Source organism: Ovis canadensis, chromosome 3 (assembly GCF_042477335.2).
Source record: "Ovis canadensis isolate MfBH-ARS-UI-01 breed Bighorn chromosome 3, ARS-UI_OviCan_v2, whole genome shotgun sequence".
Taxonomy (NCBI): domain Eukaryota; kingdom Metazoa; phylum Chordata; class Mammalia; order Artiodactyla; family Bovidae; genus Ovis; species Ovis canadensis.
The window spans coordinates 34,346,725-34,372,759 of record NC_091247.1 but is presented as its reverse complement, the minus strand read 5'-3'; the positions used below and the strand labels follow the sequence as shown (position 1 = coordinate 34,372,759).

Sequence of the window (26,035 nt, the reverse complement as noted above, 5' to 3'; positions counted from 1 at the left end):
AGTAAAATTGAGAAATGAATTGTTGGGTCAGGAAATAGCGACTGTATTCAGAAAGTCAGAAGACTGAGAAGATGGTGGACTGGTGTCCCAAAGAACCATCACACTGGAGTTAGAATTGTGGCTGTGTTTACTGTTTATGGCTGAGCCACATGGGGTGTGGGGTCTTAGGTCCTTGAAGGGATAGGACCCATGCCTATCCCTTGTGTTGACCGATAGACTGCCAGAGAAGTCCCTCAGGCTTCTGTCCTAAAAGGGGAGGACACGTGGTTGGTTGTTACAGACTTGTTGGTGCTGGAATCTTTTGTTCTTGGCAGCTGTTTAGGTAGGTCTGGTCACAATGTTCCTATAAACCTCCAACAAGACAAATATTATTCTCTGTTCTGCAACTTTTTATCTCTGTGTGAATGGAAAAGTGTTAAACCTTTAAAGATCAGAACCTTGAGACTATCCTGTATATTTTAGGCTATAGGCAACCTTCTTAATTTGTAGCAAAGGTAATGTGTGTGTTTTAGTCATTCAGTGGTGTCCAACTCTTTGTGAGTCCAGGCTTCTCCGTCCATGGAATTCTCCAGGCAAGAATATTGGAGTGGGTTGCCGTGCCCTTCTCCAGGGGATCTTCTGGACCCAGGGACTGAATCCAGGTCTCCTGCATTGCAGACAGATTCTTTACGGTTTGAGCTACCCAGGAAGCCCCCGAAGCAAAGGTAATAGTAAAAAAAATAAAATTAAAACAAGCAAACAACAACCCAAATCCTTCTGGAAGATTTTATGGTTAATTCCTAAGTTAATTCTCCTCACAATTGGAGAAAAGTGCAACAGCCTCTGCCATCCTAGCCTAGAGCTATGCTCCTGAGGAAGACTGCAGGCTTTGGGGGTGGATGGGTTTCCTTTCTTAAAGAAAAACAAAAAAAATCTTCCCGGACTAGAACACGGAAGCTCTGTGTAGGTGATCTCCAGGTGCACCCCTTTTGAGTTTTCTTCTCTCCTCTGGTACCGTGCTCATGGCACCTGGTCCCAGGGCTTACTGCCTGACTTTTTCTGATGCAAACAGTCAGAGCATCCATTTCCATTCTCTGATTCCCTTTGGCTCAACCAAGACAGGCTATAACTTTTAAAAGGACTGTCGCCAAAAAGCCTAGGGAGGGACAGAAGAGAATCAAACCCATGAAATAAAAGACAGCTAGAGCTTCCCAAAAGAAGCAGGTTTCAGACATTAACAACAGCAAACTTGCCTTTTTCCTGACCTTGGAGTCTGCCCAGAGATCACCTCCTGGCTCCCTTCCATCTCGCCCACCTGCTGAACCAGAACAGGGTGAGATCTGGACCTGGTTGCACAGGATTTCTGAGAGAGTGGCAAGGGGCTGAGGTTGCCTGGTAGATTGATAACAGCCCCTGAGGGAAGGCACTGCTTTCCTCGTGTTCGTCTCCCTAGCACCAAGCTCATGGCCTGGCACCTCACAGACTCTCAGCAACAACTGCTGGGAAGGAATGAACCAATTGATGGAAGGAGGGGGAAGGAATGGGCATGGGGTCAATACAAAGCCAGTAAAGTGCCCTCTTAGTCCCCAGGCAGGGCCCCATCCCTGGCTCAGCAAGCCCGTGCCTTACAGGCTGACTCCGCAGGGCAAATTTGCAGCACATTTTTTTTGTTGTTCCATAGCTAAGTCGTGTCTGACTGTTTGCGACCCCATGGACGGTAGCACACCAGGCTTCCGGGTCCTTCACCATCTCCAGGAGTTTGCTCAAACTCATGTCCATTGAGTCAGTGATGCCAACCAACCATCTCATCCTCAATAGGGAAGAATTTGGGGAAATGATTTTGCAAGGAAAAAAGGGAATACATTAGGTTAGACCTGTTTTTCACAGAGGTTATGTATTTAAAGAGTTCATCCAAGAGTAAGTGTAAGTAAAAAAGAATGTTAATATTTGTGAAGTGCTAGAATAGTGTTTGGCACATAACTAGAGCTGTGTTAATTTCTTTTTTTTAAGGAATAGATCAAATCACTTAAGAATCTCAGGGGGAAAAGAGACTAGGAAACTTAATTTTTTAAAAGCTTTATATGGTTAATGCTAACCACCTGGAGCACATGAGGTTGCTTCTTAATGGACGTGAAACAGGCTCATTTCTTACTGATAGCCTCTTTTTACTTCCCAGTGTCATAAGAGCTCCTTTCTGGTTGGAGGAGGAAAGAAGTGTATTCAGCTTCGAGTTGTGTTATGATTAGGAGAGCCAAAGGGAGGGGCGGAACACCTCCACCACTTAGCGCTGAGTGGAATGTGTGTGCCGCTTGGCAGCAAACACTGCTTCTACTGAGGGTGAGCTGTACTGAGTCCTGTGGGAATCTGTGTGTTACAGAGTCCCCAGTACTTGGGAAAGTAATCTCTGATTTCTTCGAATAGCCTGCGAAGGGTAACTGAAGTTCTCGAAAGGAGTAGAAGCATTCTAAAACGATACTCTCCTTTTCCAACCAAACGGGTCCTCCAGGTACCCCAGGGAGAACTCACCAGGGTCAGGACTTTGAAGAGCCTGGGAAGGGTTAACATTAGCAGGACTGGAGACAGCTCAGTGCCCCAGACAAGCAGATGGTGTTATAGCCAGTCCCATCCTTCTTCAAACAGTGCCCATGGCTGTAAACTATTTCTGTGGTAATCTACCTGCAAACCTCTCAGTCTGGCTCATCAGACTCTCGACTCTTGACAGTACAGAGCAGAAAGCTTCTGCTGTGTCCAGGTACATTCTCTCACCATGCTGCAGACACAGAACCGCCACTGCTACATTCAAGAAACTAAGATGCTTCACCCTCCTCCCATCCCCCTGCCAAAGCTTGCCCCTTCCTCAGGAACCAGCCTGAACTCCAGCTCTGTGGGCCTTTCTGACTCCAGGACACCTGGGCTGATCTCTTTTTGGAGAACCAGCTTGCCACACATGCCTTAGACTTGTTCTCTGGGAGCTTAGATTTGAATGACTTGTCTCTTCTATTGCCTTTGGATGCCCTGAAAGCCTGAAATAACTTTTCCTTTTTATTGGAAAAGTGGGTTTGAAGTCAAGTGGTCCTGATGTATGACTACAAGCGATGTGACTTTGGTCAAACCACCTTTTTTAAGCATGTCTGCATCTGTAAATGGTTGGAAGTTTAGCATAGGATTAAATGAGAAGGTGGAAAAATTCCTCCTTATGCTAAGTTTTCAAAAAATGAGTTCTGTCTCCTTTTCCCATCTCTGAAACTTGCTAACTGCTCTTTTCCCAAAGCAAGTTCTTCCTGAACATTAGAGCAGTTTGGACCATCATGTGCCAATTCAATCTGTAGAAGTCACTGGATACCTCCCTATCTAAGAGGCCTCAGAGGTGAGGGTGATAACTACCTTGTTTGTCCTTATACTCCCACTGCACATGGTGCTTTGTACCCAGAGGGTGCTAAGTTAGCCTGTTGGATCCAGAAATTTCTCTAATGCTACTGAAGTTAATGGAACAGTTCATACACTTCCCCACGCCCCCAGCCCAGGGTTCCCCAGCCAAAGGGCGCTTCAGCGTCCCTGACCTAGTCCAGCCTAAAAAATCCAGCAAGGTGGTCTCCCAGGGAGAGTAGGCTGTGGGGGCGGGCTAGGGTTGGAGGTTGGGGGTGTGTGTGTGGTGCTCCTCCCAGGGATGGCAGAGGTTCTGAGGATGCAGTGGTCACCTGAGCCCCCGAGAGAGGACTGACCAGAGCAGAGGAGAATAATGGTACCTCATGGACCAGTACCTTCTTGACTGGTGGCATTAAAGTACACAATAAATGTAATATGCTTGAATCATCCTAAAACTGTCACCACCCCCCCACCCCCACTATGGGAAAATTGTCTTCCATGAAATCGGTGGTCCTTGGTGCCAAGAAGGTTGGGGACCGCTGGCCTAGAGGAGAATGAACCTCACCATCAGGGCCTAGATGCTCAGCCCTCCATTCCCCATGACTCATGCACCTGAATGGAGGAAAGAGGGCCAGACGTAGATCAGTGGAATGTGCTCCTCAGTGGAGCACAGGCCTCAGCAGCACCAAGAGAATGGCGTGTTCCTGCCCAGAACCTCCAAGAGCCACCACTCTGAAAATGGGGGCCTGCCTGCTCCCCTGGCCAGAACAGAGGCTTGCCCAGCAAGGTGCCCTTGTATTTGAGAAACTCTTCTCATTTTGTAGAAGAAAGCTCTTCCTATTGGACTTAGCACCCTCTGCTAAAGCCAGGATACACTCAAGGAAGCAAGAAGCAGAGGCAGCTCAGCTGCTTTATTAAGTCAGTGAAAAAGTAACTATACAGATTTGAGGTGCAAGAAGGGAGATGGGCCGACTGGGCCCCACCCCTGCGGCCCCATCTCCATGCTAGATGGCTCCAGTCCAGTCCAGTGTCTGAAGCGTGGTCCCCACATGTGTGCATCTGAGCACAAGGCCTATCTGGATGCCCCAGAGCAGCTACTAAGGGTACAGCCACTGTGGGGGGTGCGAGATCCCATGCCCACAGCTGGGCCTGAGCCGAGGCTGAGGGGTCGGGCCCTAGAAGCGGCCCAGCACGGTGGCCAGCAGAGCCATGCGGATGTACATGCCGTTCTCTGCCTGGCGGAAGTAGGCGGCTCGGGGGTCTGAGTCCACCTCCACGCTGCAAGAAAAGGAAGAGTTACTGCCCGGCCCAAGACAGCCTGAACAGGACTGAGTGCAGGCCCCCGCCCCGTGCCCCCAAGCACAGCCCCTATCTTGATGCCACATCACCTGATCTCATTGACACGGGGCATCGGGTGCATCACCACCATCTTCTTCTTGGCCCGGGTCATGATGTGCGGAGTGAGGATGAACTGGCCGAAGCACTGCGGGAAGGGAGGGGCCCCGTAAGCACCTCAGGGCTGCAGTGGCTACGAGCCCATGCGGCCTGGGCCCCCACCACCGGTCCCCGGAGGCAGTTATTACAACCGAGGGGCCCAGCCTTCCTGGCTGCCAGTCTGGAATGCCGCAGCTACCCCGGGCTGCTCCTCCCCGCTTCGCACTCACTGCTTCATATTCCTGGGTGGAGCCGAAGCGCTCCTTCTGGATGCGCGTCATGTAGAGTACATCGGTGTCAGGCAACGCCTCCTCGATGCTCTCAAATTCCTCCTAGACAGTGAGGCCCGGCCAGGGTGAGCGCAGTGCCTGCACTGACCGCCCAACACAGGTCCCTCCCCATACCACCACGGGAGGCCTCCCAGGTCCTGACCTGCTTGGTGCCACGGGAGGCCACGAAAGCCCGCACGTCAGGGGGCATGCGCAGGCTGGGGGGCGCCACGTAGCGCAGGCTGACACGGTACTGGGTGAGCAGGCAGGCCAGCGAATGCACCGTGCGGCCATGCTTCAGGTCGCCCACCATCGTGATCTGGGCGGGGAGTTGGTGGGGGTGGGTGGCAGCCCATCACCAGGAGGACCCCAGACTGAGCACACCCTCACCCCCATTTTGAAGCTTTCAGCCTCAGGACCAGAATGGAGGCCCCCTGATGCAACAGGCTCTGAAATGCAGAAACTGCTTCCCACCTGCCTCCCTCTCCAGACTGTCCCAGGGCAGGCCTCTGAGCCCCGCCTGCACCCTTACCGTCATGCCGTTGACTGTCCCAAGCTCCTCCCGGATGGTGAAGATGTCCAGCAAGGCCTGGGTAGGGTGCTCTCCAACCCCGTCCCCTGCATTGATCACTGGCCTCCGGCAGTGCTTGGCTGCCAGCTGCGACACAGGGACAAGGAAAGAATCCTTTCTTCTGAGTCTCAGGGACCCCCACTCCCCGCCGCAGTCCCACTTCTCCTGAGTCCCCTCACCCATCTGGCCCCACCTGAGACCTGCAGTTACAGGCAGTGTCTGCAGGCCCTGCCCAATCGATCTTGCCCTGGAGCAGAGGCCGGCCTCACCTCCACTGCCCCGGGCTGGGGGTGCCGCAGCACGACGACATCGGCGTAGCAGCTCATGGTCTGCACCGAGTCAGCCAGGGACTCGCCCTTCTGGACAGAGGATGTGGCTTCGGAGAAGCTGAGCACAGCGCCCCCGAGCCGGGCCATGGCTGCTGCAAAGGAGCTGCTGGTCCGTGTGCTCACCTCGTAGAACATGGAGGCCATCACCTTCCCCTGGGAGGCAAGATGCATGCGTGTGTGTGTGTAGCTGTGTCCATCCCAGGGAGCATGTGGGGCTGCTGCCTGCTTCCTCAATGTGTCCTAGAGGGGTGCTGAGAAAACCCTTCCCCCAAACCTCCCCGTGACCCGCCAAAGCCCCGGCATCTCCAACAGTGTGTTCCTGTGAGCTAAAGGTCTGCCTCCAAAAAGCTACTGTTAAGCGTATGAATGAGACGTTTGTTCTCTGGGAGAGGTATACCCCGTCCTCTCCCATGAAGACATCAGTATCCACCAAGGGACTGGGTTGCTGGGCCTGTGTGCTGGCACTCAGGGCTCGCAGGTCAGCTGCACACTGATCAGAGGAGGGTCACCACGGAGGCAGCCTAGAGCGGCAGGACCATCAGAGCAGGGCTCACCGATGGAGGGTGTGGACTACCATGCGGGAACCCAAGGTCGGGGAGGGAGACCCCTCTGACTACTTACAGAACCCTGCCCACTGGGCCTGCATCCTTAGCCCACAGCCCTGACCCTGACCTTGAGGATGTCGAGGCTCCGCTCCTTCTGTACCATCATGCGCAGTGTGTGTGCCACGTTGAACAGGTGAGACATCTGAGAAAGATCCCGAGTCAGCTGGAAAGGGTGTGGCCTCCAGGGCTCCTGGCCCCAGCTCTCCAGATCCTCACAGCTCTGGGTGGCCCCCTCCTCCCTCCCCCAGGCACCTGATCCTTGGTGAACTGCTGGACGGACAGGATATGTTGGCCCACTAGTGAGTGCAGCAGGGGTGAGGTCTGGGGGTGCAGCAGGCCAGGGGTCCCCAGGTTCTGGGGTGACGCCTGTCTAGGTACTGGTGGTGGAGGGTAGCAGATGCCATCAAGGGTTCCCATCAGCTCTGCAGAGTGAGGGGCGTGGCAGAAGAGGCTGGTCAGAGGGTTCCTCCTACCCAGGCCAGCTCAGAGAGGTCCCCAAAGGTGAGCGAGCGTGTGCTCAGGACAGTCTCTTACCTGGCTCAGCTGCCTTCCGGGAGGTCTTCTCCTTTGGCTCCTCAGCTACAAACAGGGCAACAGGACAGATGTAAACCTGCAGCTGGGGTGTGTGAAGAGCCCCAGCTTCCTGGGACTCGGATCACAGTGTCTGTGTTAAACCAACTCACACCATAGTAGCGACAGTAGGTTAGCTGAGGGCAGGGGTGGCAGCTCTGGGCACGGACCCATGATTTCACACAGGGGCTGTTGGGTGTGATCAGCGGTGCCCTCCCGGGACCCTCCCAGCTGGCAAAGGGATCCTAGGCAAGGGGGGCAGCCAGGCCCACAGCAACCAACAACCTGGATTTTACCCCACGCTCTGCTGCCCCATGGGGTCCCAGCTCCCGGGCGGAGGAACACAGCTGCCCACAACAAAAAAGGGCCTGTGAGAAGAGGCTGGGGGATGCCTACCTCACGCTGGGTGGGCTGATTTAGGCACGGGGGGAACAGGGGGTTAGATAAGGACTGGGGCGGTAGGAAGGACAAGGGAAGTGGACAGCGGGACTGGAATAGCTCTGAGGCCACAGAGCCCCCAAACTTGGGCCACCTGGGACACTGCGGGGAAGAGGAGCCCGTCCCTACATGTGTCTAGGTCCAGGCGGCCCCACCCTCCGATCACAGGATCTTTCTCTTACCTGGCAAACCTGGGTCGGAGGCTCGGTGGATCCGGGGAGGCAGGTGGAAGCGGCCATCAGGGAGTGCTGGGCCGCTCCGGCGGGGCCTCTCCGGGGTCTGGAGAGACAACATCAGGTAGTGACGTGATCTTCCTCAAGCTCAGTCCCTCAAGAAAAGCCAAACTGCTTCCTGTCCACTCCATCACGCCCCTCTACCTGCTCTCCCACTGGGCTGCCCCCAGCAGGGGTGGCCCACTGGCTTCTTAGAGATTTCTCTCTGGTTGGGTTAATGGATTAGTGTTTCCCACAGGAAGCCTCCTAAATTGAGTTAATTTGCAGTAGACAGGGTAGGTGGTGAGGATTTTAACTGTTAAGTGACGAACCTTCCATTGCCCCTGACCCACCAACTAAAATGTTTGTGCTGTTTATACCTGCCCCTGACTACACCCCCATGCCAGCCCCCCAGCCCTGAAAATTACCGTGGTTAGCTCACTGGCAGCCGGGGCCGAGGGCGTGAGCTGTGGAACAGCGCCCTGGGGCCACTTGCGGACATCCTGTCCGTAGCCCGGTGGCACCAGCACCTGTGGACAGAAGGCAGGGAGGGCAAGTGAGCCAGGCAGTCAAGAGGTGGAAGCTGGCAAGCAGAAAAGATGCCCTGGGGACCTGTGCTTGGAGGGGTAGTGGGACCATGCAGACCTGCTGGGGTGGGAAGAGAACGGCACCCAGCAGGTCATGACAGCCCAGGCCTGGGCCACACACGTACCTGCCCATCAATATAGGCCACCTCCCCGCGCAGGACCACACGGCGGATGGTGCCCTTCACTTTCTGCCCTTCAAAGGGTGTCCAGTGGGCCTTGGAGAAGGGCATGTGGCTAGGGACTGTCCACTCGTGCTCCAGATCCACCTGCCAGAGTCATGGGTCATGGTGGGCACGGGCGCCACATGCACCCTCTCCCAGGACTGCAGAGGCCCACCTGCCCCTGGCCCCACCCTTCCACATAGATGTCCTCCTGAGGGGGGTCAGGAAGAGCCTGCTCGCCCCCAGCCCCAGCCCACACCTCCACGTAGGTGTCCTCCTGGGGGGGCAGGTGGAAGATGCGCCGAGGGTTGTGGTGCAGTCGCTGCAGCACGTCGTCCAGGCTGAGCCGGCCCTCGCTCACTGCCGTCAGCAGCAGGGGCAGCATGGTCTCCAGCCCTGGGAAGCCGGGGGGAGGCCGGGGCCCACACTTCTCCTCCACGGTGTGGGGGGCTGGGGGAGAGAGCACCACCCTCAGGACAGTGGCCTCCATGCTGGGGAGTCACACACGCCACCAAGAAAGGCTTCACTACCAACTCCGACTCTAGCTTTTCCTGGGAATCCGAAAACAGGGAAGCTGGGACTGCTGCCTTCTTCAGGGCCCATACCTTCCACCCAGATTCTCTCATTTACTGTTTCCTCATTTGCTCATTCGCTCTCTCAGTAAATACCTATCAAACGCCTATGATAGACCAGGAACTTGGTTGGAGTCCCACCCAGACCAAGCCCAGGCCTCATGGAGCCCAAGGTCCTGGCCCAGATCCCCTGGGCCAGGGGGTACGTCCCGGGCCTTCTCACCGTGGTCGGAGGCAAAGCAGTCGATGACGGCCATGTTCTCCCATAGGGCTTCCATGTCCTCCCGGGAGCCAAGCTCGGGCCGAACCTCCCCCTTCCCGGGCCCCAGACGTTCCAGGTCATCACGGCTCAGGAACAGATGGTGGGGTGCCACCTCACAGGTCACCGGCAGCCCCCGTGCCTTTGCCGCTTTAATCAGCAGGATCTGGGGGAGAGTGGGGAGACCTCGAGGTGGGGGTTGTCCCTCGAGGCCCTGACCTGCACAGTCCCCGCAGCCAACCTCCCCTCCTGGAAAGTCACGGGGCAGGCGTGCTGAGCCGCCCCTGCCCCCAAGGACCATCCTGATCACCTGGAGTCACTGGGAAAGCCACAGGGGCGCCCCTGGGGCTCTCACCTCCTCCTTCCGTGCCACGTGACAGATGTGCACAGAGCGCTGGGCCAGCTGGGCCACCATGAGGACGGCTGCGACACTCTGCCGCTCGGCGTGGGCCACGATGGGGAGGTGGGATGGCCATGTCTCGAAGTGCTGGGGAAAGGAGAAGGTTCCGGGACCCTGCAGGGCCCGAGCCCTTGCAGGGCTCCCAACTCACACTGCCTCCAGCCTGTCATGAGGGGGCCCTCAAACCAGGGGCACTGGCTGGCTGGCCCCGCCCCCACCCACCCCCTACCTCCATCCACTGGGCCACACTGTCCAGCCGCAGTTCAGAGAAGGTCTCGTTGAGGTAGAGCTTCAGCCCCGCCGCAGACCCAGCCACGGTGCCCAGGGTCCCTGCATTTTCCGACGAGGCTCCGAGGAATAAGGCATAGTCACAGCGGGCGCCGGCCTCTGCCAGCTGGAAGGAATACATTCGAGATAGGGCCCATCGGCACCTGTGCCAGCCTGGCTCACGTGGCCTGGCCCCTGGGGAGGGGTAGAGGGAGCAGCGTAGAGGGAGGCGGGGGAGGCAGGTGGGGGATGTGGGTCACCAGGAAGCAGGAGAACCGGGGCTCACCTTCTGCGCCAGGGCCAGGGCAGGGGCGTCGGTGATGGGGGGCCGGGTATTAGGCATAGCACACACCATGGTGACGCCCCCAGCCAGGGCAGCAGCTGTGCCCGAGGCAAAGTCCTCCTTGTGTGTCCCCCCTGGTTCCCGCAGGTGCACATGGACGTCGATCAATCCTGGGAGAACACACAGACAGCAGGTTGGAGGGAGAGTCAGAGACTCAAGGGCATCAAGGTAGGAAAATAAGCAGCGACTGACACCAGTGAGAGGTGGTGAAGCTCTCAGTCAGGGGCATCGTGGATGGAGAATAAAGAGCTCAGAGTGAGTAAGCTTCTGGGCCCTTCCCACTCTGAACAGTCCAGGGCTGAGTGGGCCCCACAGCCATCCTTCACCGCAGCCCCTATTGATGTACAGGAGCCAGGTTCTCTCCCGAGATGCACTTACCAGGCAGCCGCACGAGCTTCTGGGAGGTCATGCAGTCAACATGCGCTTTCAGAGGAGGGGCTGGCCCGATCTGTCCCAGCGCCTGCGGGGGGAAAATCAGGGTCAGCAAAGATCAAAGGGCAGCCTGGGATCTGCAGATGGGGCCTGGGTTTTCCCATAAACCAGGCTTCTGCCTCTCTACATCCATCCTCTTTGCAGCCACAAAGCTTGATGACTAGCAAGGCCGCTCCATGAAGAGATTTCCCAGCCCCAGAGCATGCTCACTTCTGCCTCCTCCCTTGCTGACACTGGCTGCCCCAGTCCCGGCGCCCAGGGTCTCAGTTACCTCCACAAACAGTTTGGTGCACTTGATGTCAATGATGAGGGGTACGGAGAAGTCAGCGGCCAGGCGCCGCGTGCGGTAGCCCTTGGTGACGAAGGAAGAAAGACGCCGGCCCCCGGCCCCACGCATGGACAGGTTAATCACGAGCTCAAAGTTTTTCTCAGCGAGCTGCTCCAAAATGCTTCGCTGTGGTGGGCACTCTCCATCCACTGCCTCTTCAAAATGCCAGTCCACAGCCGTCACCTGGAGCCCAGAGACAAGACTGGAGCAACCTGAGCCTGGCAGGGGGCCAAGAGGCCAGCGTGAAGGGAGCGGGGAGGTGGCCTAGGAGCCGAGGAAGAAACTGAGGACCCACAGGAGAGGGACCAGGCCACTTCACTTTACTGCAGGCAAAGCATTTTTCTTGACCAGAAAATCTTTACACTATGGTTACCAAGGATTCTGCAGTATGGAGCTCACACAATACACAGAGGAAATCATGGAAGGAAATATGCCAGAATGTTAACAGTGGTGGAAAGATCACGAGGGATTTTTTTTTCTCTGCTTTTCTGTATACTCTACTGTTCTACGTGGAACAGATGATTCGTACAATGACATGGAAAGCAGGGAAACAGGGAGAGAATCCGGGTGTTCTCATATCTCAGCGGGCGGGCAGTGGGGGGTCACCCCATACCTTGACGCCATGCTCTGTGTAGAAGTCAGCGGTGCCCAGGCTGGCGTAGAGGCTGTAGCCCAGGCTCTCCAGCAGCCTCACAGTTGGGAGCAACTCACTTTTGTTCTGAAGAAGGGAGGATGAGGTTGTTTCTCCTGTCCTCCACTTCAAGTTAGCCCTGGCCCAGGGAGCAGTGGCCATCTGTACCCACCCCCACCTCTTCAGAGCCCACCCTACCCTCCACCCCCCCACCCCCAACGTGGGTTCTTACCTTATAGCTGCCAATGGTCAGCAAGATGTTCTTCTTGGGGATCTTAAAACCAGTACTGAGCATGGCCTTGAGGTAGGCTTCGCAGCGGCTCTCCCCAAAGCCAGCCACTTCCCCAGTACTGGTCATCTCCACACCCAGCACCACGTCAGCCCCCGCCAGGCGGGAGAACGAGAACTGGGGCACCTGAGGGAGCAGGAAGTGAGAGCGGCCCACATCCCTGCACCAGGAGGGGTGGCAATGATCTCCTCTCTTGGCCTTCTCCAGACAGGGTGAGCCTTCCCCGTGCTGCCCTACATGAACCCGCCAATCATTGGCTACTTCCCAAACAGGCTTGCACTTCCCTTGGCCTCCACGAGGCTACTCCCTAGCCTTGGAACACTTCCTCAACAAGCTCGGCAAATCTCAAACCTTGACTATATTCCAAGGCTCAGTGCAAACACCACCTCTCTTCTTGAACCTTCCCGGGTCACCCTCTGTGGAAGTGGCACCTCCGTGAGCATTTCGCTTCGGTCTCTACTCTGCAAGTTTATCACATGCTATCCTAGAAGCAAGCTGTTTGGGAACCTCTAGAAGCAAGCTGTTTGGGAACCAACTTCTCTTGCCTCCCATCACTAGAGTGGACACTCCTCAGGGAGGAGGGCCATCTTATTCCCTGACCACCCAGCAAGGCCTTGACCACAGGAGGTGCTCACTTTATTCGTCAATGGGCACATAGCTTGGGCAGCAGGTGAACTCCCTCCTGCTATCTGCCTCCCTGCTGACCACTAACCTGGGGCTTCCATCTTCCTTACCTTCACCCCCACAACTCCAGAGCCAGTCATGAGTCCCACAGGCTCCACTTCTTCCCCCATGATGACCCGTGTTGCCAGGGCTACTAGGTCCACACCTAGTGTCTTGGAGACGAAGGGGAAGGAGCGAGACACACGCACGTTGCATTCAATGACTTTCAGCTGGTCGTCCTGGGCAGACAGAGATTGATCAGGCCTTCTTCAAGTGGGCTTGTGACACCACCCCAGTGAATCAGGTCTTCCCCTCACTCATTGTTCTGTGGGTCATCAACCCAGGACACGGGGCAGGTTGACTGTCACAAACACTGGGGGCCTGAGATGTGACCCCGCCCCTCTAGCTCTCCTCCCAGTGAGGGTGCCCCAGCACAGTGGCCAGCACAGAACAAAGAGGCGCTACAGCCCTTGGGTCCCTTTCTTTGGCCCCCTCTTACTACCTTGGCAATGAGCTGCAGATTGAAGGGTCCTGTGACCTGCAGCTCCTGGCCCACGGCATGCACAATGGCTTTGATCCGCTCCAGGGTTTTGGCAGTGATGTCCTGCGGTGGGGTCACCAGCGTGGCATCACCTGAATGCACACCTGCGTTCTCCACGTGTTCAGAGATGGCGATAGCTGCTACCACACCATCACAAGCCACAGCATCCACGTCAATCTCCTAGTGGGGCAAGGTGCACAGGGCAAGGTGGTGAACAGCAAGGGCCATTTCCTTCTCTCACTTGCCCCTGCAGGAAGCTTCCCTGCCTTTAAAAGCCCTGGCACAACCCGTCCTTCCCAGATCAGAGACAGGGGAGTCGCCTCCGTGGCTGAAAGACTGCCTTCAGAGACTCATCTGCAGCCTCCCACCTTGGCCTCCTGGATGAACTTGGAGATGACCACGGGGTGCTCCTTAGAGACAGCTGCTGCACTGCTCAAGAAGCGCTCCAAGTCCCCATCGGTGTAGGCCACGTTCATAGCAGCACCGCTCAGCACATAGGAGGGGCGCACGACACAGGGGTACCCCACGGTCTGGCAGAACTGGCGAGCAGACTAAGGGCACAGGGAGCTTAGCTGTGTTGTGCACACTCACCCATGATGCCATCTGGCCTCCAGCCCCCCACCAGGGCCCAGCCCACCTCTAGGTCACTGAGCTCCCTCCACTGAGGCTGGCTGATACCAATGGTGTCCAGGAGCCGGGAGAACTTAAACCGGTTCTCAGCTGAGTCAATGGCTTCTGGGGAGGTGCCCAGAACCCGACACTGCTGCCGATGCAAAGCCATGGCCATGTTGTTGGGCAGCTGCCCGCCCATGGACAGGATCACACCTTCAGGGTTTTCCAGCTCATAGATGTCCATCACCACCTGCAGTAAAGGAGGAGAAACAGGTGGTGGTTAACAGATAGGGTCAGGGGCCTGAGCCTTCTTGCTCACCACCCTGCATCCTTCACCCAAACCCCCTCAAACCTCACAAGTTCCAAAGAGTCTGAGGTTTGCCAGCCACTCCTACTTGACGGGCCACCCAGGCTCACAGGCAGCCTTCACCCGTCTCACCTCAAAAGAGATTTCATCGAAGTAGAGTCGGTCACACATGTCGTAGTCGGTGCTAACTGTCTCTGGGTTGTAGTTCACCATGATGGTCTTATACCCCATCTGCAATAGGAGGGGAGGGATAGGAAGCCCAAGTCCCTACTTCAGAGAGTACTGCTTTGGCTGTCTCTGAAATCGCTGTACAGGACGCCTGCCTTGGGAGGGAAGGTACTGGAAAAGTAGACACGGAGTTCTGTAGAGGAACCACATGTAGGGCACAGGACGGCCTAAGGGACCCCCAACCCCACTAAAGCCCTACGACAGATGTGAGGCGCAGCAATGAATAGAAAGTGCTAGGATCGAGAATGGGGGGAAGATGGCTGCGGAAGCTGATCAGTACAGCAGAGAGAACCATATGAAAGACGAGCTCGGAGACCTTTCGCAGCTGCTGGATGCAGCCCACAGCACACCAGTCAAACTCGACGCTGGAGCCGATACGGTAGACGCCAGAGCCAAGGACCAGGACGTGAGGTGTTCGAAAGCTGAGGTCATGGGTAGTGCCCCAGTACGTCAGGTACAAGTAATTTGTCTGGGCCGGCCACTCAGCGGCAACTGTGTCAATCTGCTTCACTGCTGGGCAGATCCCTAGTTCCTGACGCAGCTTGCGAACAGCCAGCTCTGTGCTAAAGAAGGGTCAGAAATATAGACCATGGGGGTGGCAAATGGCTCCAGCAGAGGGCAGAGATCCAAGGGAGGGATCAGAGAGGAAAATCCCAGGGAAGAAGGGCAGTAACCTCCAACACCCCCCCACCCCAACACACACACTTTTCCTCCTGAGGGCCCCTCAGGAGTACAAAGGTTCTCTGCCCCAGGTTCTCAGCCTGAGGTCCTCCCACCATCCCTGACCTGAGGACCGCGAGGGCAATCTGCTTGTCTGAGAAGCCAAGGCGCTTGGCCTGATGCAGCAGGTCTGGGGGCAAAGGTTGTCCACGGTGTTGCTCTAGCAGCTGGGTGTGTGTTATGATCCGCTTCATCCGGTGCAAAAACCAGCGGTCAATGCGAGTCAGTTCATACAGGCGATCCACTGAGTAGCCAGCCCACAGGGCTGCTGCCACCACGAAGATGCGCTTGTCTGTTGGAGTCTCCAACTCCTAATGGGGAGAGGGCAGACAAGCTAAGCTTCAGTTTCCTCACCTATAGAAACAAGTCTAATGATACATCCCCATAATAAAGAGAAATGAAACCACAGAATCCTCAGCAAAGTGAAAACACAGCAAAGTCCACTAGTGACTGGTACTAGTATTACTGGTAACAAGCTTGGGGGCTGGGGACACAAAGAAGCAAGGTACATTTTGAGAGTGCTGTCACAGGTAGGGGAGCCACTTACCATATCACTGACAGGCTTGACCGTGTGATCAAAACCCACGCAGTTCTCATCCACCATGCGCAGAGCCTTCTGGAAGGCCTCCTCAAAAGAACGCCCAATGCCCATGACTTCACCTGGAGGAATATGATGTGAGGATTGAGGGCCGGGGGCACTGGTGATGCCCAGAATGTGGGCAGTCTACCGTCAAATCTCTGGGAGGTTCTCAAGCCCACAGTGGTGGATTTATGTTGTTTCATTGAGAATCTTACACTTGCAGCTTTTTCTCCCTACCATTTTCATGTGGACATTGGAACGATCACAGAGGCCCAATCACTGATGGTTATCCATTTATTTGGTTTCCTTTATTCATATTGTAATGATGTAATCTGGCTGATCCTTTAAAACTTATTAAAAGTCTGGGTAGTAAGATGATCCCATTATTCTTTGAATTCACTCAGGGTTAATCATATTTCCAACTATCACTCTAGAGTACGTCTTCCAAATGTTTATACAAGATTATAGTTTACATAAACATTTATCCTGCTTTTCCCCTCACTGTAAGCTTTTCCCACATTAGTGTGTGACAGTAAAGCGTCTGTCTACAATGCAGGAGACCTGGGTTCGATCCCTGGGTCAGGAAGATTCCCCTGGAGAAGGAAATGGCAATCTGCTCCAGAACTATTGCCTGGAAAATCCCATGGTCAGAGGAGCCTGGTAGGCTACAGTCCATGAGGTCGCAAACAGTTGGACACAACTGAGTGACTTCACTTTCCTTTCCTTTGTTACTAGCAGTTTAACTCTTGTGTGATTTACCATAAAGTGACTGCTCACTCACTGAAGGACATTTAGCTTTGAAGTGTTCATCACTGTAAATAAGATGGTAATGCTATCTGGGATTTAGTTTATCCTCTGAGGATATATTTTCAGAAGTGCATAGGCAATAGGCAAGGTATGTTTTCTGGCCCTTGATAAGCATTAATTGCTTTGTAGGAGTCTGTGCTTTATAATACAAAGTATTGGCCAAAATGTTCATTTAGCTTTTTCCATAAGCTGTTATGAAAAACCTGAACAAAGCTTTTGGCCACCAATATAAATTTAACTAATCTTTTAAGAAGTGTGTATAATCATTTAAAACAACTTTTGCCAACAAGTAAAAATAATTCTCTCATTTTAACTAGATTTCTTCTAACTACTACTAAGAGGAAACTTCCCCCCTACACCCAGGCCTGCTTATTGATTTCCTCATCAATGAAGTTTGTTCATGTCCTCTGACAATTTACCCTAGAGTCTTCAAATATCTCTTACCAAATGTAGTTTTCTATTTACAATTCTAATATTTGTTTCTTTAAGAAAATTTTCAAAAACATCAAGATGGTACTTGTAGTGTTAAGGAAGAGGATGAGTGATTTTGTTCAATGTCTTTGTAATGTGGTTATATTACAAAAGTTTTTATCCTGGATAAAAGAGAAACCCAATGCACTCACATGCAAGCCTAGAAAAATCCCAGAATCATATAAATCCCCAAATTAATGTCTGTGTGATAAGATTATAGGTGATTACTCTTCTTTGGTAAAACTACCTTTTCTAATTTCTCAATGATTCAGGCATCTTACTTGTATAATAAGAGTTACAAAAAGTTACCAAAGAACATCAAATTCTAAGAATACTCAGATGTAAAATACTTAAATCTCTCATCTAGGAATCAATCTTTGATTGTCCTATTTTCAATCCACTTCTCTTAGCTACAATTTATGGCTTCGTTCCCATGTTTATTATAATTTTCACATAACAGAAATTCATCTCCAGAAGGAACAACTTGGCAGTCTTGTAAGATTTCTAAAAATCAAGTAATATCTGAGCTTAGACTTACAAGTTTAAAGGCTACTATTGCTGTTAATGGAAATTTGGAGCACAGTAAAAAGCTATTATCCTTAGCTGGTGGCAGCTTGGTATGTGCACATGCTTGTTTTAGTAGAAATGTTGCGGAGGACAAACTAAGGAAACTTAAAGAAAGGGTCACTGTAAGGAAGCATACTAACTCAATTACAGCATTCTTAACACTGCCTAAAAGCTGACCATCATACCCATTCATTACTAATTGTCTCGGTTTCTATGAAATTTCTCTTACATCCTGCTCTGATCTTAAACAATGTATTGAAAAATATTTGAGGGACTTCCCCAGTGGTCCAGTAGTTAAGACTCCATGCTCCTAATGCAGAGGGCCTTGGTTTGATCCCTGGTCAGGGAACTAGAGATCCCATGTGATACAACAAAGACTTTGCATGCTACAACTAAAGAAAGACCCTGCATGCTGCAACTAGCATGCAGCACCAGATCAGTTAATTATTATTATTTTTTTAATTTTAATTTAGTGACCATGGCAGGAAGTGCCCAGCGGAGAATCACTGGGCATGGCTGCCACTGTGCTGACTTGGCCTTAGAAGAGATCATAGTAAACAGCAGTTATTTCCTTGAAACACTGGTACTTAAACAAGCATGGAGAACAAATTGTCACTGGCATTAACAGCCTGGGGATGAGGCCAAAGGCAAAATGCTATGAAACACTGTGGGTGGAGTTTCATGGAACTGGCCTCACCCATGACTGGTAACACATTGTAACAGAGGAACGTGCAGCTAGCAACAGATCCAGTTTTCAGCTCTTGGCTCTGCCCTCTACTCAGCCACACACTCTCCTTCTGTGGGTACCTGCTTACTCATTTGTGACACAAGAGATGAGAATCTGATGGTTATCACCCCATTCCAAGATTTCTGACATGCCATCTGGGGAGTGGAGGCAGTGTGTATATGGATTTCCAGATGCCTTGGATCCTCACCCCTGGGGAGAACCACTATCTTAGTTGGAAATGTCCCTATTAGTTCTGAGAAACCGCTCACAACAACCTGCTCATACAAGAGCTGAAAGGACATGCCAGGGAGCTGACTCTATGACATTCTAAGTCCTTCGGACGTGTGGGACCCCGTGAGGTGATCTGGGGAGGGGTCTCTTGGGATGTGTCTCTCACCCACGCTCTTCATGCAGCTCCCAATCTTTGTGCTGACGCGGAGGAACTTGCTGAGGTCCCAGCGAGGAATCTTCACCACGCAGTAATCCAGACTAGGTTCAAAGGCTGCCGTTCCCCCTGTCACCGAGTTCCTGGGGGCCGTCAGGTGGGGTTGCCAAGAGGACAGAGCAGGAGCTAAATGGTGAGCTTGCAGATACTGCTCTCCCACCCACACCCAGGCCAATGTCCTTTTCCTATCCCTCGTCCCATAAACTTTTTTTTTTCCCAGCTCCCACGATCTCACCCCCACCCCTACCCCTACCCCATCTCTTCCCAATCCTTGTACCTGAGTTCAGGCAGAGGGATGCCCAAAGCCAGCTTGGCTGCCACATAGGCCAGTGGGTAGCCGGTGGCCTTACTGGCTAGCGCAGAGCTGCGAGAGAGCCTGGCATTCACTTCAATGATGTAGTACTGCAAAGAGAGAAAACAGAGACTAAATAACTGGCCTAGAAGGCCTCAGAAAGGAGAGGCCTCAGAAAGGCAGGACGATAAAGCCCCAATCCTATCAAACATAATGCTAGCTTCTGCTCCAGGGTCTGGAGGGTTAAAAGGCTCCTTGGCCTAGAGGCCCCCAAATTACAGACGGTGCTCCAGCAGCTAGAGTATCAGCCCCACGGCCTGGAGTCTCACCTGCTCAGACTCAGGGTTCAGGGCGTACTGCACGTTGCACTCCCCGACGATTCCGAGGTGCTGAGTCACCTTGATGGCCGTCTGCCTCAGTAGCTGGTACTCCCTGTCATTTAGCGTCTGGCTTGGAGCCACCACGATGGACTCCCCGGTGTGGATACCCAGTGGGTCTAGGTTCTCCATATTACACACCTGTGAAGGTGACCATGAGGTCACCGCCATAGGGAGTGAGGAGGGGCAGGAGGCTGCATCCCAGGGTCCTATTGCCTCTGGAGATGCACCCATCCTGGGTGTGAGGACACTGAACTCTCAAAGATCTCAGCCCTGCCCGGGCTCTTACAACAGCTCACGCTGCCTTGCACGACTGCCCCTCTTCCATCACTCACCGTGACACAGTTGCCATAGGCGTCTCTCACCACCTCATACTCAATCTCCTTCCATCCTTTCAGGGACTTGTCTACCAGCACTTGGCTGGTATGGGCAAAAGCTGGAGCCACGAGAGCAGACAACTCCTCTTTGTTAGAGGCAAAGCCAGAACCCAGGCCACCCAAGGCGTAGGCTGCGCGCACCAGCACAGGGTACCCCAGTCTCTCAGCTGCTGCCTGGGCCTGCAATGAGCACAGATGAACAAACAGATTAGGTCTTGACTGCGTGTTGTGCAGAGGGCTCCTGGGCCCAGAGAAAATATGCTCTGAAGGAAACGCCACCTGTCTACCCCCACCAGCCCTTGAACCTGCTCAAGAGAATTCGCTGCCTCGCTGGGGGCTACGTGCTCTCCGATCTCTGCCATCCTGGAGGCGAAGGCACGCCGATCCTCAGTCAACTCAATGGTCTCCACAGGTGTGCCCAGGACCCGGACTCCGTACCGAGCGAGTACCCCAGCCTTGGTCAGCTCCACACCACAGTTCAGAGCTGTTTGGCCCCCAAAAGTCAGTAACACACCATCTGGGCGCTCATTACGTATCACCTGGGGGAGGAGGGAGGAGTAACAGGCATTGAGACCCTGGGGTTAGGTAGCAGATCACAGAATTGGCACAGGATCGCCTGGCCCATGTGGGTCCTCTCTGCAGTCCAGCCTCGCCTGAGTCATACCTGGGTTACGTAGTGAGGTGTTATGGGGAGGAAATAGACCTTGTCCGCCAGCCCCTGTGAGGTCTGCACGGTAGCGATGTTAGGGTTGATCAGCAATGTCTGAATGTTTTCCTCCTTCAGGGCCTTGATCGCCTAGGGGGATAAAGATGGCATATCAGCCTCGACTAGAGAAGCAAGATTTTTGGTCTTAGACCAGCATTTATCTTCCTCTTCTCCCTTTCCTGGACTCTCAGTCCCTAATAACTGACTTCTCACCTTTCTGTGTATTCCCCAGTTCGCTTGGGTCACTTCTTCCCTACAACCAGTGTTCATGCCTAAGCCCTATTCATCCTGAGGGCCACACGCCCAGAGGGGAAGCAATGGACACACTTTACCTGAGAGCCTGAGTAGTCAAACTCGCCAGCCTGGCCAATGGAGAGGCCCCCTGAGCCCAGAATCAGAACCTTTCGTGGTGCTGTAAGCCCAGAGCCTGGGGTGGGAATCCCAGGGAGACAGAGGCGCTCAGCCAGCCGCTCTCGAACTTTGGAGGCAAAGAAAGACAGTACATTAGAGTTGAACGAGATCATCTAGATTAACCCTCACTTTACGGAAGAAACCAGAACAAGTCACGCCTCTGATGAGTGGCAGAGGCAGGACCATAAACCTGGACTTGACTCTGGAGTTCCTTTGAATGGAAGAAGCATGAATGAATCACTTTGGCTTGGTTGCCTTCCCACCCCTCCTGCCTGACCTCCCAAACTCCTCTCAGTTTCCCGAGGCTCTTTCATCTTATGCCTACCCTGGAGCCCGTTCTTAGATCCCCAACCTAGATCTACTCAAGTGCTTACCTGTCTGGCCCCCAGGGTTCCCAGCTGCAGCTTCTTTCACAGCTTCCAGAAAAATGTCAAAAAGAAGTTCCATATCTGAAGGGCCAGCTTGATGCTCTGGGTGAAACTGGACACTGTTGAAGAGAGGGGATCGTGAAAACTGCCATTGTCACTGGCGGTCTCAAAGGTGGGTAGTGGGAAGGCTGACTGGGGCCCACTGCTGTGATTTCTTTTTTGATCTTTAAGTCTCAGTGGGCTTCAGAGCTGCAGAGATCCAGGTATTGTGCCAGAACCACATAGGCTCACCTGAAGAAGGGCAGGCTCTCATGTACGATGCCTTCGTTGGAGTGATCATTGGCATTGGTGAAGAGAGGAAGCCAGCTTGCTGGCAGTGAGTCTGTTTCCACAGCAAATCCATGGTTCTGGGATGTTAGAAAGCAGCGCCCGGAGCCCACCAGCAAGCATGGCTGGTTATGGCCTCGGTTTCCATATCTGGAGGCAGAAACATCCTAAGTCTCAGGCCCCTCTTCACCCTCACTTCACTCCTGCACCAAACCCAGCTCTGGCTGATCTCATGATTCTCACCAGCCCCCAGTCCAATTTCAACACTAATAAACATCAAATCTATTCTATTCTCATTCCCAAGACTCCCCACCCCTTGTGCCCCCACCTCATCTTGTAAGTCTTGGCCCCAATGGCTAAGGCCAACAGCTGGTGTCCCAGACAGATCCCGAAGACAGGTCGGGGGTTTGGTTCAGATAAAACACGGCTCAGTGTGGATACCAAGCTGGGATAGGAGGCGGGGTCACCAGGGCCATTACTCAGGAAGAGACCCTCATACTCTGGAGTGGGCAGAAAAGATAATATCAAAATCTATAATTCAACTAGAGAGACACACCATTAGAGCAAAAGCCCTTTTCTCCCCCTTCTTCTCTGCAACTCACATTGACCTTCAGCAGCTGGACGGAGGACCAAATCTTCCACACATGCTGCTTGCCTGAGGCCTTGTACAGACCCAAGCTACTCACCTTGACTGTCTAACGCGTGGTCCCAGGGTACCACAGTGACCTCTGCCCCACGCTGGCACAAGCATCGGACCTGATTATACTTGAGGCCACAGTCCAAAGCAAGGATCCGAGGGGTTCCCCCTGCATTGAATACCCGTGGAACCTGAGGAGTAAATGGTTGACAGCTGTGAATAGTAGGTATAATCTGCACAAAACCTGTATTCTGGAGGCCTTTTCCAGTTCTCCCTCAAGTGTTCACAAGCAGTCTTGACACAGTATTAACTACTGTGCTTAGCATGAAACACTCTCCCACTCTATCTCTGTACCTTAGTGGAGACCTCCGGCACCAGGGGGCGGGCATTGGGGTCCAAGAAGGGCAGGGTTGAAGGTTCTGTCCCATCCTGGACCAACTTGCCCAGCAGAGACCCTTGCTCTCGCAGCTTCTTAGTCAGCTCCCGTGTGTCCACTCCTGTTGAAACAGCAGACTCTGAGAGATCACTCCCTCAGTGCAGTCATGCAGGAAGTTAAGACTTCCATTCTAGAGCCCGAGTCACCCACAGCTGTCCTCTGGGCATCAAAATCCTGGGCTGCCCTTCCAGAACGACCCCACCATGAAGTATTCTTGCCTCCAAGTATCACATTTGAATTGAACCACCATCCCAGATCTGTTTACAGAAAGTAATACCAAGGGACAAAAGAACATGCTAAATGACAATACAGGAATATTATCAAACAGGTTTTGTTTTTTTTTTTTTAATTAGAAAACTGGAAAAATTTTGAACACTCCCTGGATATTTGATATTAAGGAATTAGTTAATTTTTTAAAGGTATGGTAGTGTTATTGTCATCATGTTTTTACAGGGGTTCTTTTTCATAGATATTGAACTCTCAGTAGATGAAACAATATTATGTCTGAGATTTGCTCCAAAATAATCTGGAAGTTGTAGTAGTGATGATTAAATTAGTTTAGCCCTGAGTTGATGAAACTGGGGATTCATTATCCTATTCTTTCCTTTTGCACGCTTGAAATTTCCCATCTGAGTGAGAGCTCAGTTCGTTCCCCCAGTTGAATCAGGTACATTCTATCACAACCCTGGACTCAAGTCCCAAGGGTCCACAGAGAACCTCTCTTAATTCTTTCTCCCCAGGTACCTATGTTCCATCCAGACACGGCAATGCTTGCACCATACCTTGCAGGCCGGGTATGCCATGCTGTTGCAGCCACTCGTGCAGGGTGCAGCTGGCACTCCAGTGGCTGGGTGTGGGACAGCACTCTCCCACCACCAGTCCTGCCACATGGATCCCCGAGGATTCAAACCACTGTCGATGGAAGGAGGAGACGGTGAGGAGCCCAGGGCCACATACCTCCCCGAGCCATCTTTCCCCACTGGAGGGCCATGGACCCTGTACTTCAGCCACAGTGCATGATCTGTCATTCCTTTAACAAGCCAAGCACCTCATGCTTCTGCCTTTTATCAGCAATGCTGCCTCCCACGTGAAACACTCAACACATAGGCCTGGGGTGCCTGATGGCACTGATATGACAGTGATAACTGAAAGGACATTTTCCTTTTCCCTCCCTTTTATCTCCTTTTCCATGATGTCACCCCCATTCTCACCCATGGCAGCTGTGCCTCCTTAGAACTCATCTAAGTTCACTTTTACTTCCACTTGTCTTGCTATTTACATTGTATTACAAATGTGTTCATTTGTCTTCATCAGAGATCTCTGAACTCAAGAGCAAGATATCTGACATATGATAGTAGTCAATGAAGTTTACAGAGGGCCCATTTCATGCCAGGTATAACAGATGCTGGGAGGCAAGCATGAGCACGAATAGACAAGGTCTTATTTTCAGGATGTTAATTTACTACTCAGGGAAGTAGAATATTAAGGTAGTGTAGATAACAAGATCATATTCTCAGAGTAAAACAGTACAGAACAGGCAGGGGCATAGTACCTTAACTCAATAAAAATAAAGGCTCAGGGTACAATACTAGGAATGATTATTACACCCCCTCCATAAGGGACTATCATTTTAAAAAGTAACATATTTGTTACTCAATATATAAGCTTATAATAACGAAGTAGAGAAACAGGCTGTTTATTGCGGAGGAAGTAGCATATTTAAATTACATCTGCTTAGTGGTAGAAGGTTTAAGAAAGATGAATGTTGAGACTGTTCTTTAGGGATGCGAAGGCTAGTCTGGTAGAACCCTCCATGGCTAGATGGTCGAATTTGCACTTGGACATACATTCATGGCATATATGCTGCAAAAGCGTCAGTGGTGGGCTGGGGGCTCCTGGAGGCTTTACTCATCTTGGTTCTGTCAGGGCCTCAATTTTCCAAGTGTATAAACTCAACTTTGACATTGTATCTAGAGTTGACAAAGCTGAAGACTGAGGTAAATTAACCAAGATAATGCATTATAAACTAGAACACTGAATTTGTAGGTCATGATGAGGAGTGGTTCTTTCCAGAATAACAGGCATGTCTTTTACCTAGAGTTTCTTCTCCCAAGTGTCAGGGTGAGTGGTGAAAGCATATGAAGAATTAAAGGCTCAGTAAGCCTAGTATCAGAATAAAATGAGTTTTGAGGAATACTGCACTGAGGCTATGGTGACTATGATGCACGTGTTGATTTGTTTTTTCACTTGAACTCTCAGAGGGCAACTTAGTTTCCAAATTCCAGAGGAGGAATAGGAAAAACTTCACTAAGAAGGAAACTGTTTTCTTATCTACATGTTAAAAACTCTACTGAAAAGTGGTAAAAAATGAGGCAAGGTAAGTAAAGCAGGTTTAGATGATAATCAGCTTAATTGATTTGGCAGGGAAACTAGGACTTACTACCATTGAGAAGGGTATGACACTGTATTCCAATCTCTTTCCCATTAATCTATACACTCTTAAAGCAGTTAAGCTTTATGACAAAAATCTTATCGGAGCTCAGATTCTTTGGCTTGGTCCAGGACTTTGTGCCTCTCAAGGCACCTAACAAGCCCCGCACAGGGCCTGTCTATCACTTCAGTGTGTATCAGCTTTCTCTAGAATGACTAGCGGAATGGCAGTGTCTTCACTAACAGTTAATAGCTACTGATTCGAAAAGGAATGTAGAACAAGCATTGGTGCTGGCTACCTTGCTGAGCCCGAACTCATCCACTTCATCTGGGGGGATGCCGTAGTTACCGATCAGAGGGTATGTCAGCACTAAGATCTGTGCTTTGTAGGAAGGGTCAGTCAGGGCCTCGGGGTAGCCGACCATACCGGTTTGAAACACTGCAAGAAAGAGGCAGAGCTGGGGCTTAGGCAGGGCATCCTTCGGAGCACTGCCCGGAGCGCTGAGAATGCCCCTGGGCCGTCTGGATACGGAGGCGGGCGGGGGGGTGGGGGGCGCGGGCTAGGGAATGGCGGGGGAGGGGGTGTGCAGGCGGGAAAATGGCGGGGTCTGAGCAGAGCAAGCTGGGCAGAGAGGGGCATCAGAGAGACAGATGAGGTCGGCAGCCAGCCCGGACTTGCTTACCCACTTCCCCGGCAGTCGACACAGCGGCCCCAAAGGGCTGGCCCCGCAGGACCGACCCGTCCTCCAACACCAGGGCGGCCATGGGAACGGAGCTCAGAGGCGGGGGTGATCACAGAGAAGAGGGAAACCGCAGCAAGCCCGGGTCGATGCTAGAACCACCAGATGACTGCGCGCCCGGAATCGATCCACGTGGCTCGCCGCGCCGCTGTCTAGAGCCAAGCGCTGTGTAAACCGCGCAGGAGCCCAGGCGCTCTGGGCGGCGGCAGACTGCGGCGGCGCAA

General features: G+C 52.7%; 1 protein-coding gene across 3 annotated transcripts; it reads right to left on the bottom strand.

Annotated features, from left to right (window-relative positions):
• Nucleotides 1-4,241: 4,241 nt before the first annotated feature.
• Nucleotides 4,242-26,008, bottom strand: CAD (carbamoyl-phosphate synthetase 2, aspartate transcarbamylase, and dihydroorotase). Of its 3 annotated transcripts, none has more exons than XR_011255126.1 (45): nucleotides 25,755-26,008; nucleotides 25,371-25,510; nucleotides 23,424-23,553; nucleotides 22,560-22,702; nucleotides 22,255-22,396; nucleotides 21,897-22,068; nucleotides 21,533-21,718; nucleotides 21,248-21,360; nucleotides 20,795-20,940; nucleotides 20,421-20,552; nucleotides 20,062-20,295; nucleotides 19,715-19,936; nucleotides 19,332-19,520; nucleotides 18,988-19,112; nucleotides 18,663-18,793; nucleotides 15,661-15,773; nucleotides 15,180-15,424; nucleotides 14,710-14,956; nucleotides 14,298-14,396; nucleotides 13,884-14,108; nucleotides 13,615-13,797; nucleotides 13,208-13,426; nucleotides 12,777-12,944; nucleotides 11,986-12,168; nucleotides 11,736-11,840; nucleotides 11,066-11,305; nucleotides 10,741-10,822; nucleotides 10,306-10,472; nucleotides 9,982-10,146; nucleotides 9,708-9,839; nucleotides 9,317-9,518; nucleotides 8,781-8,971; nucleotides 8,486-8,626; nucleotides 8,202-8,303; nucleotides 7,744-7,840; nucleotides 7,409-7,470; nucleotides 7,088-7,132; nucleotides 6,806-6,975; nucleotides 6,621-6,695; nucleotides 5,889-6,101; nucleotides 5,581-5,706; nucleotides 5,212-5,367; nucleotides 5,010-5,111; nucleotides 4,734-4,828; nucleotides 4,242-4,623 (listed from the first exon to the last, which is right to left on the bottom strand). XR_011255126.1 is itself a non-coding variant. In XM_069580278.1 (45 exons), the coding sequence occupies exons 1-45, from the start codon at nucleotides 25,834-25,836 to the stop codon at nucleotides 4,521-4,523; spliced, it is 6,729 nt and encodes a 2,242-aa protein (XP_069436379.1). In that variant the 5' UTR covers nucleotides 25,837-26,008; the 3' UTR covers nucleotides 4,242-4,520. The 3 variants fall into 3 exon arrangements, 2 of the variants coding, with proteins under 2 accessions (XP_069436379.1, XP_069436380.1); XM_069580278.1 differs by having other exon boundaries at nucleotides 7,420-7,470; XM_069580279.1 differs by lacking the exon at nucleotides 7,409-7,470.
• Between the last annotated feature and the right edge of the window lie 27 nt (nucleotides 26,009-26,035).

Bases quoted from the DNA above. Each gene is read 5' to 3' on its own strand.
- CAD (XM_069580278.1), bottom strand. From the start codon at position 25,836: ATGGCCGCCCTGGTGTTGGAGGACGGGTCGGTCCTGCGGGGCCAGCCC. The intron at 22,069-22,254 runs GTGAGTAGCTTG...TGCCCACTCCAG, and splicing joins CCACGCGTTAGACAGTCAAG to AGTATGAGGGTCTCTTCCTG. The intron at 10,147-10,305 runs GTGAGCCCCGGT...TATTCCTTCCAG, and splicing joins CCCTGGCCCTGGCGCAGAAG to CTGGCAGAGGCCGGCGCCCG.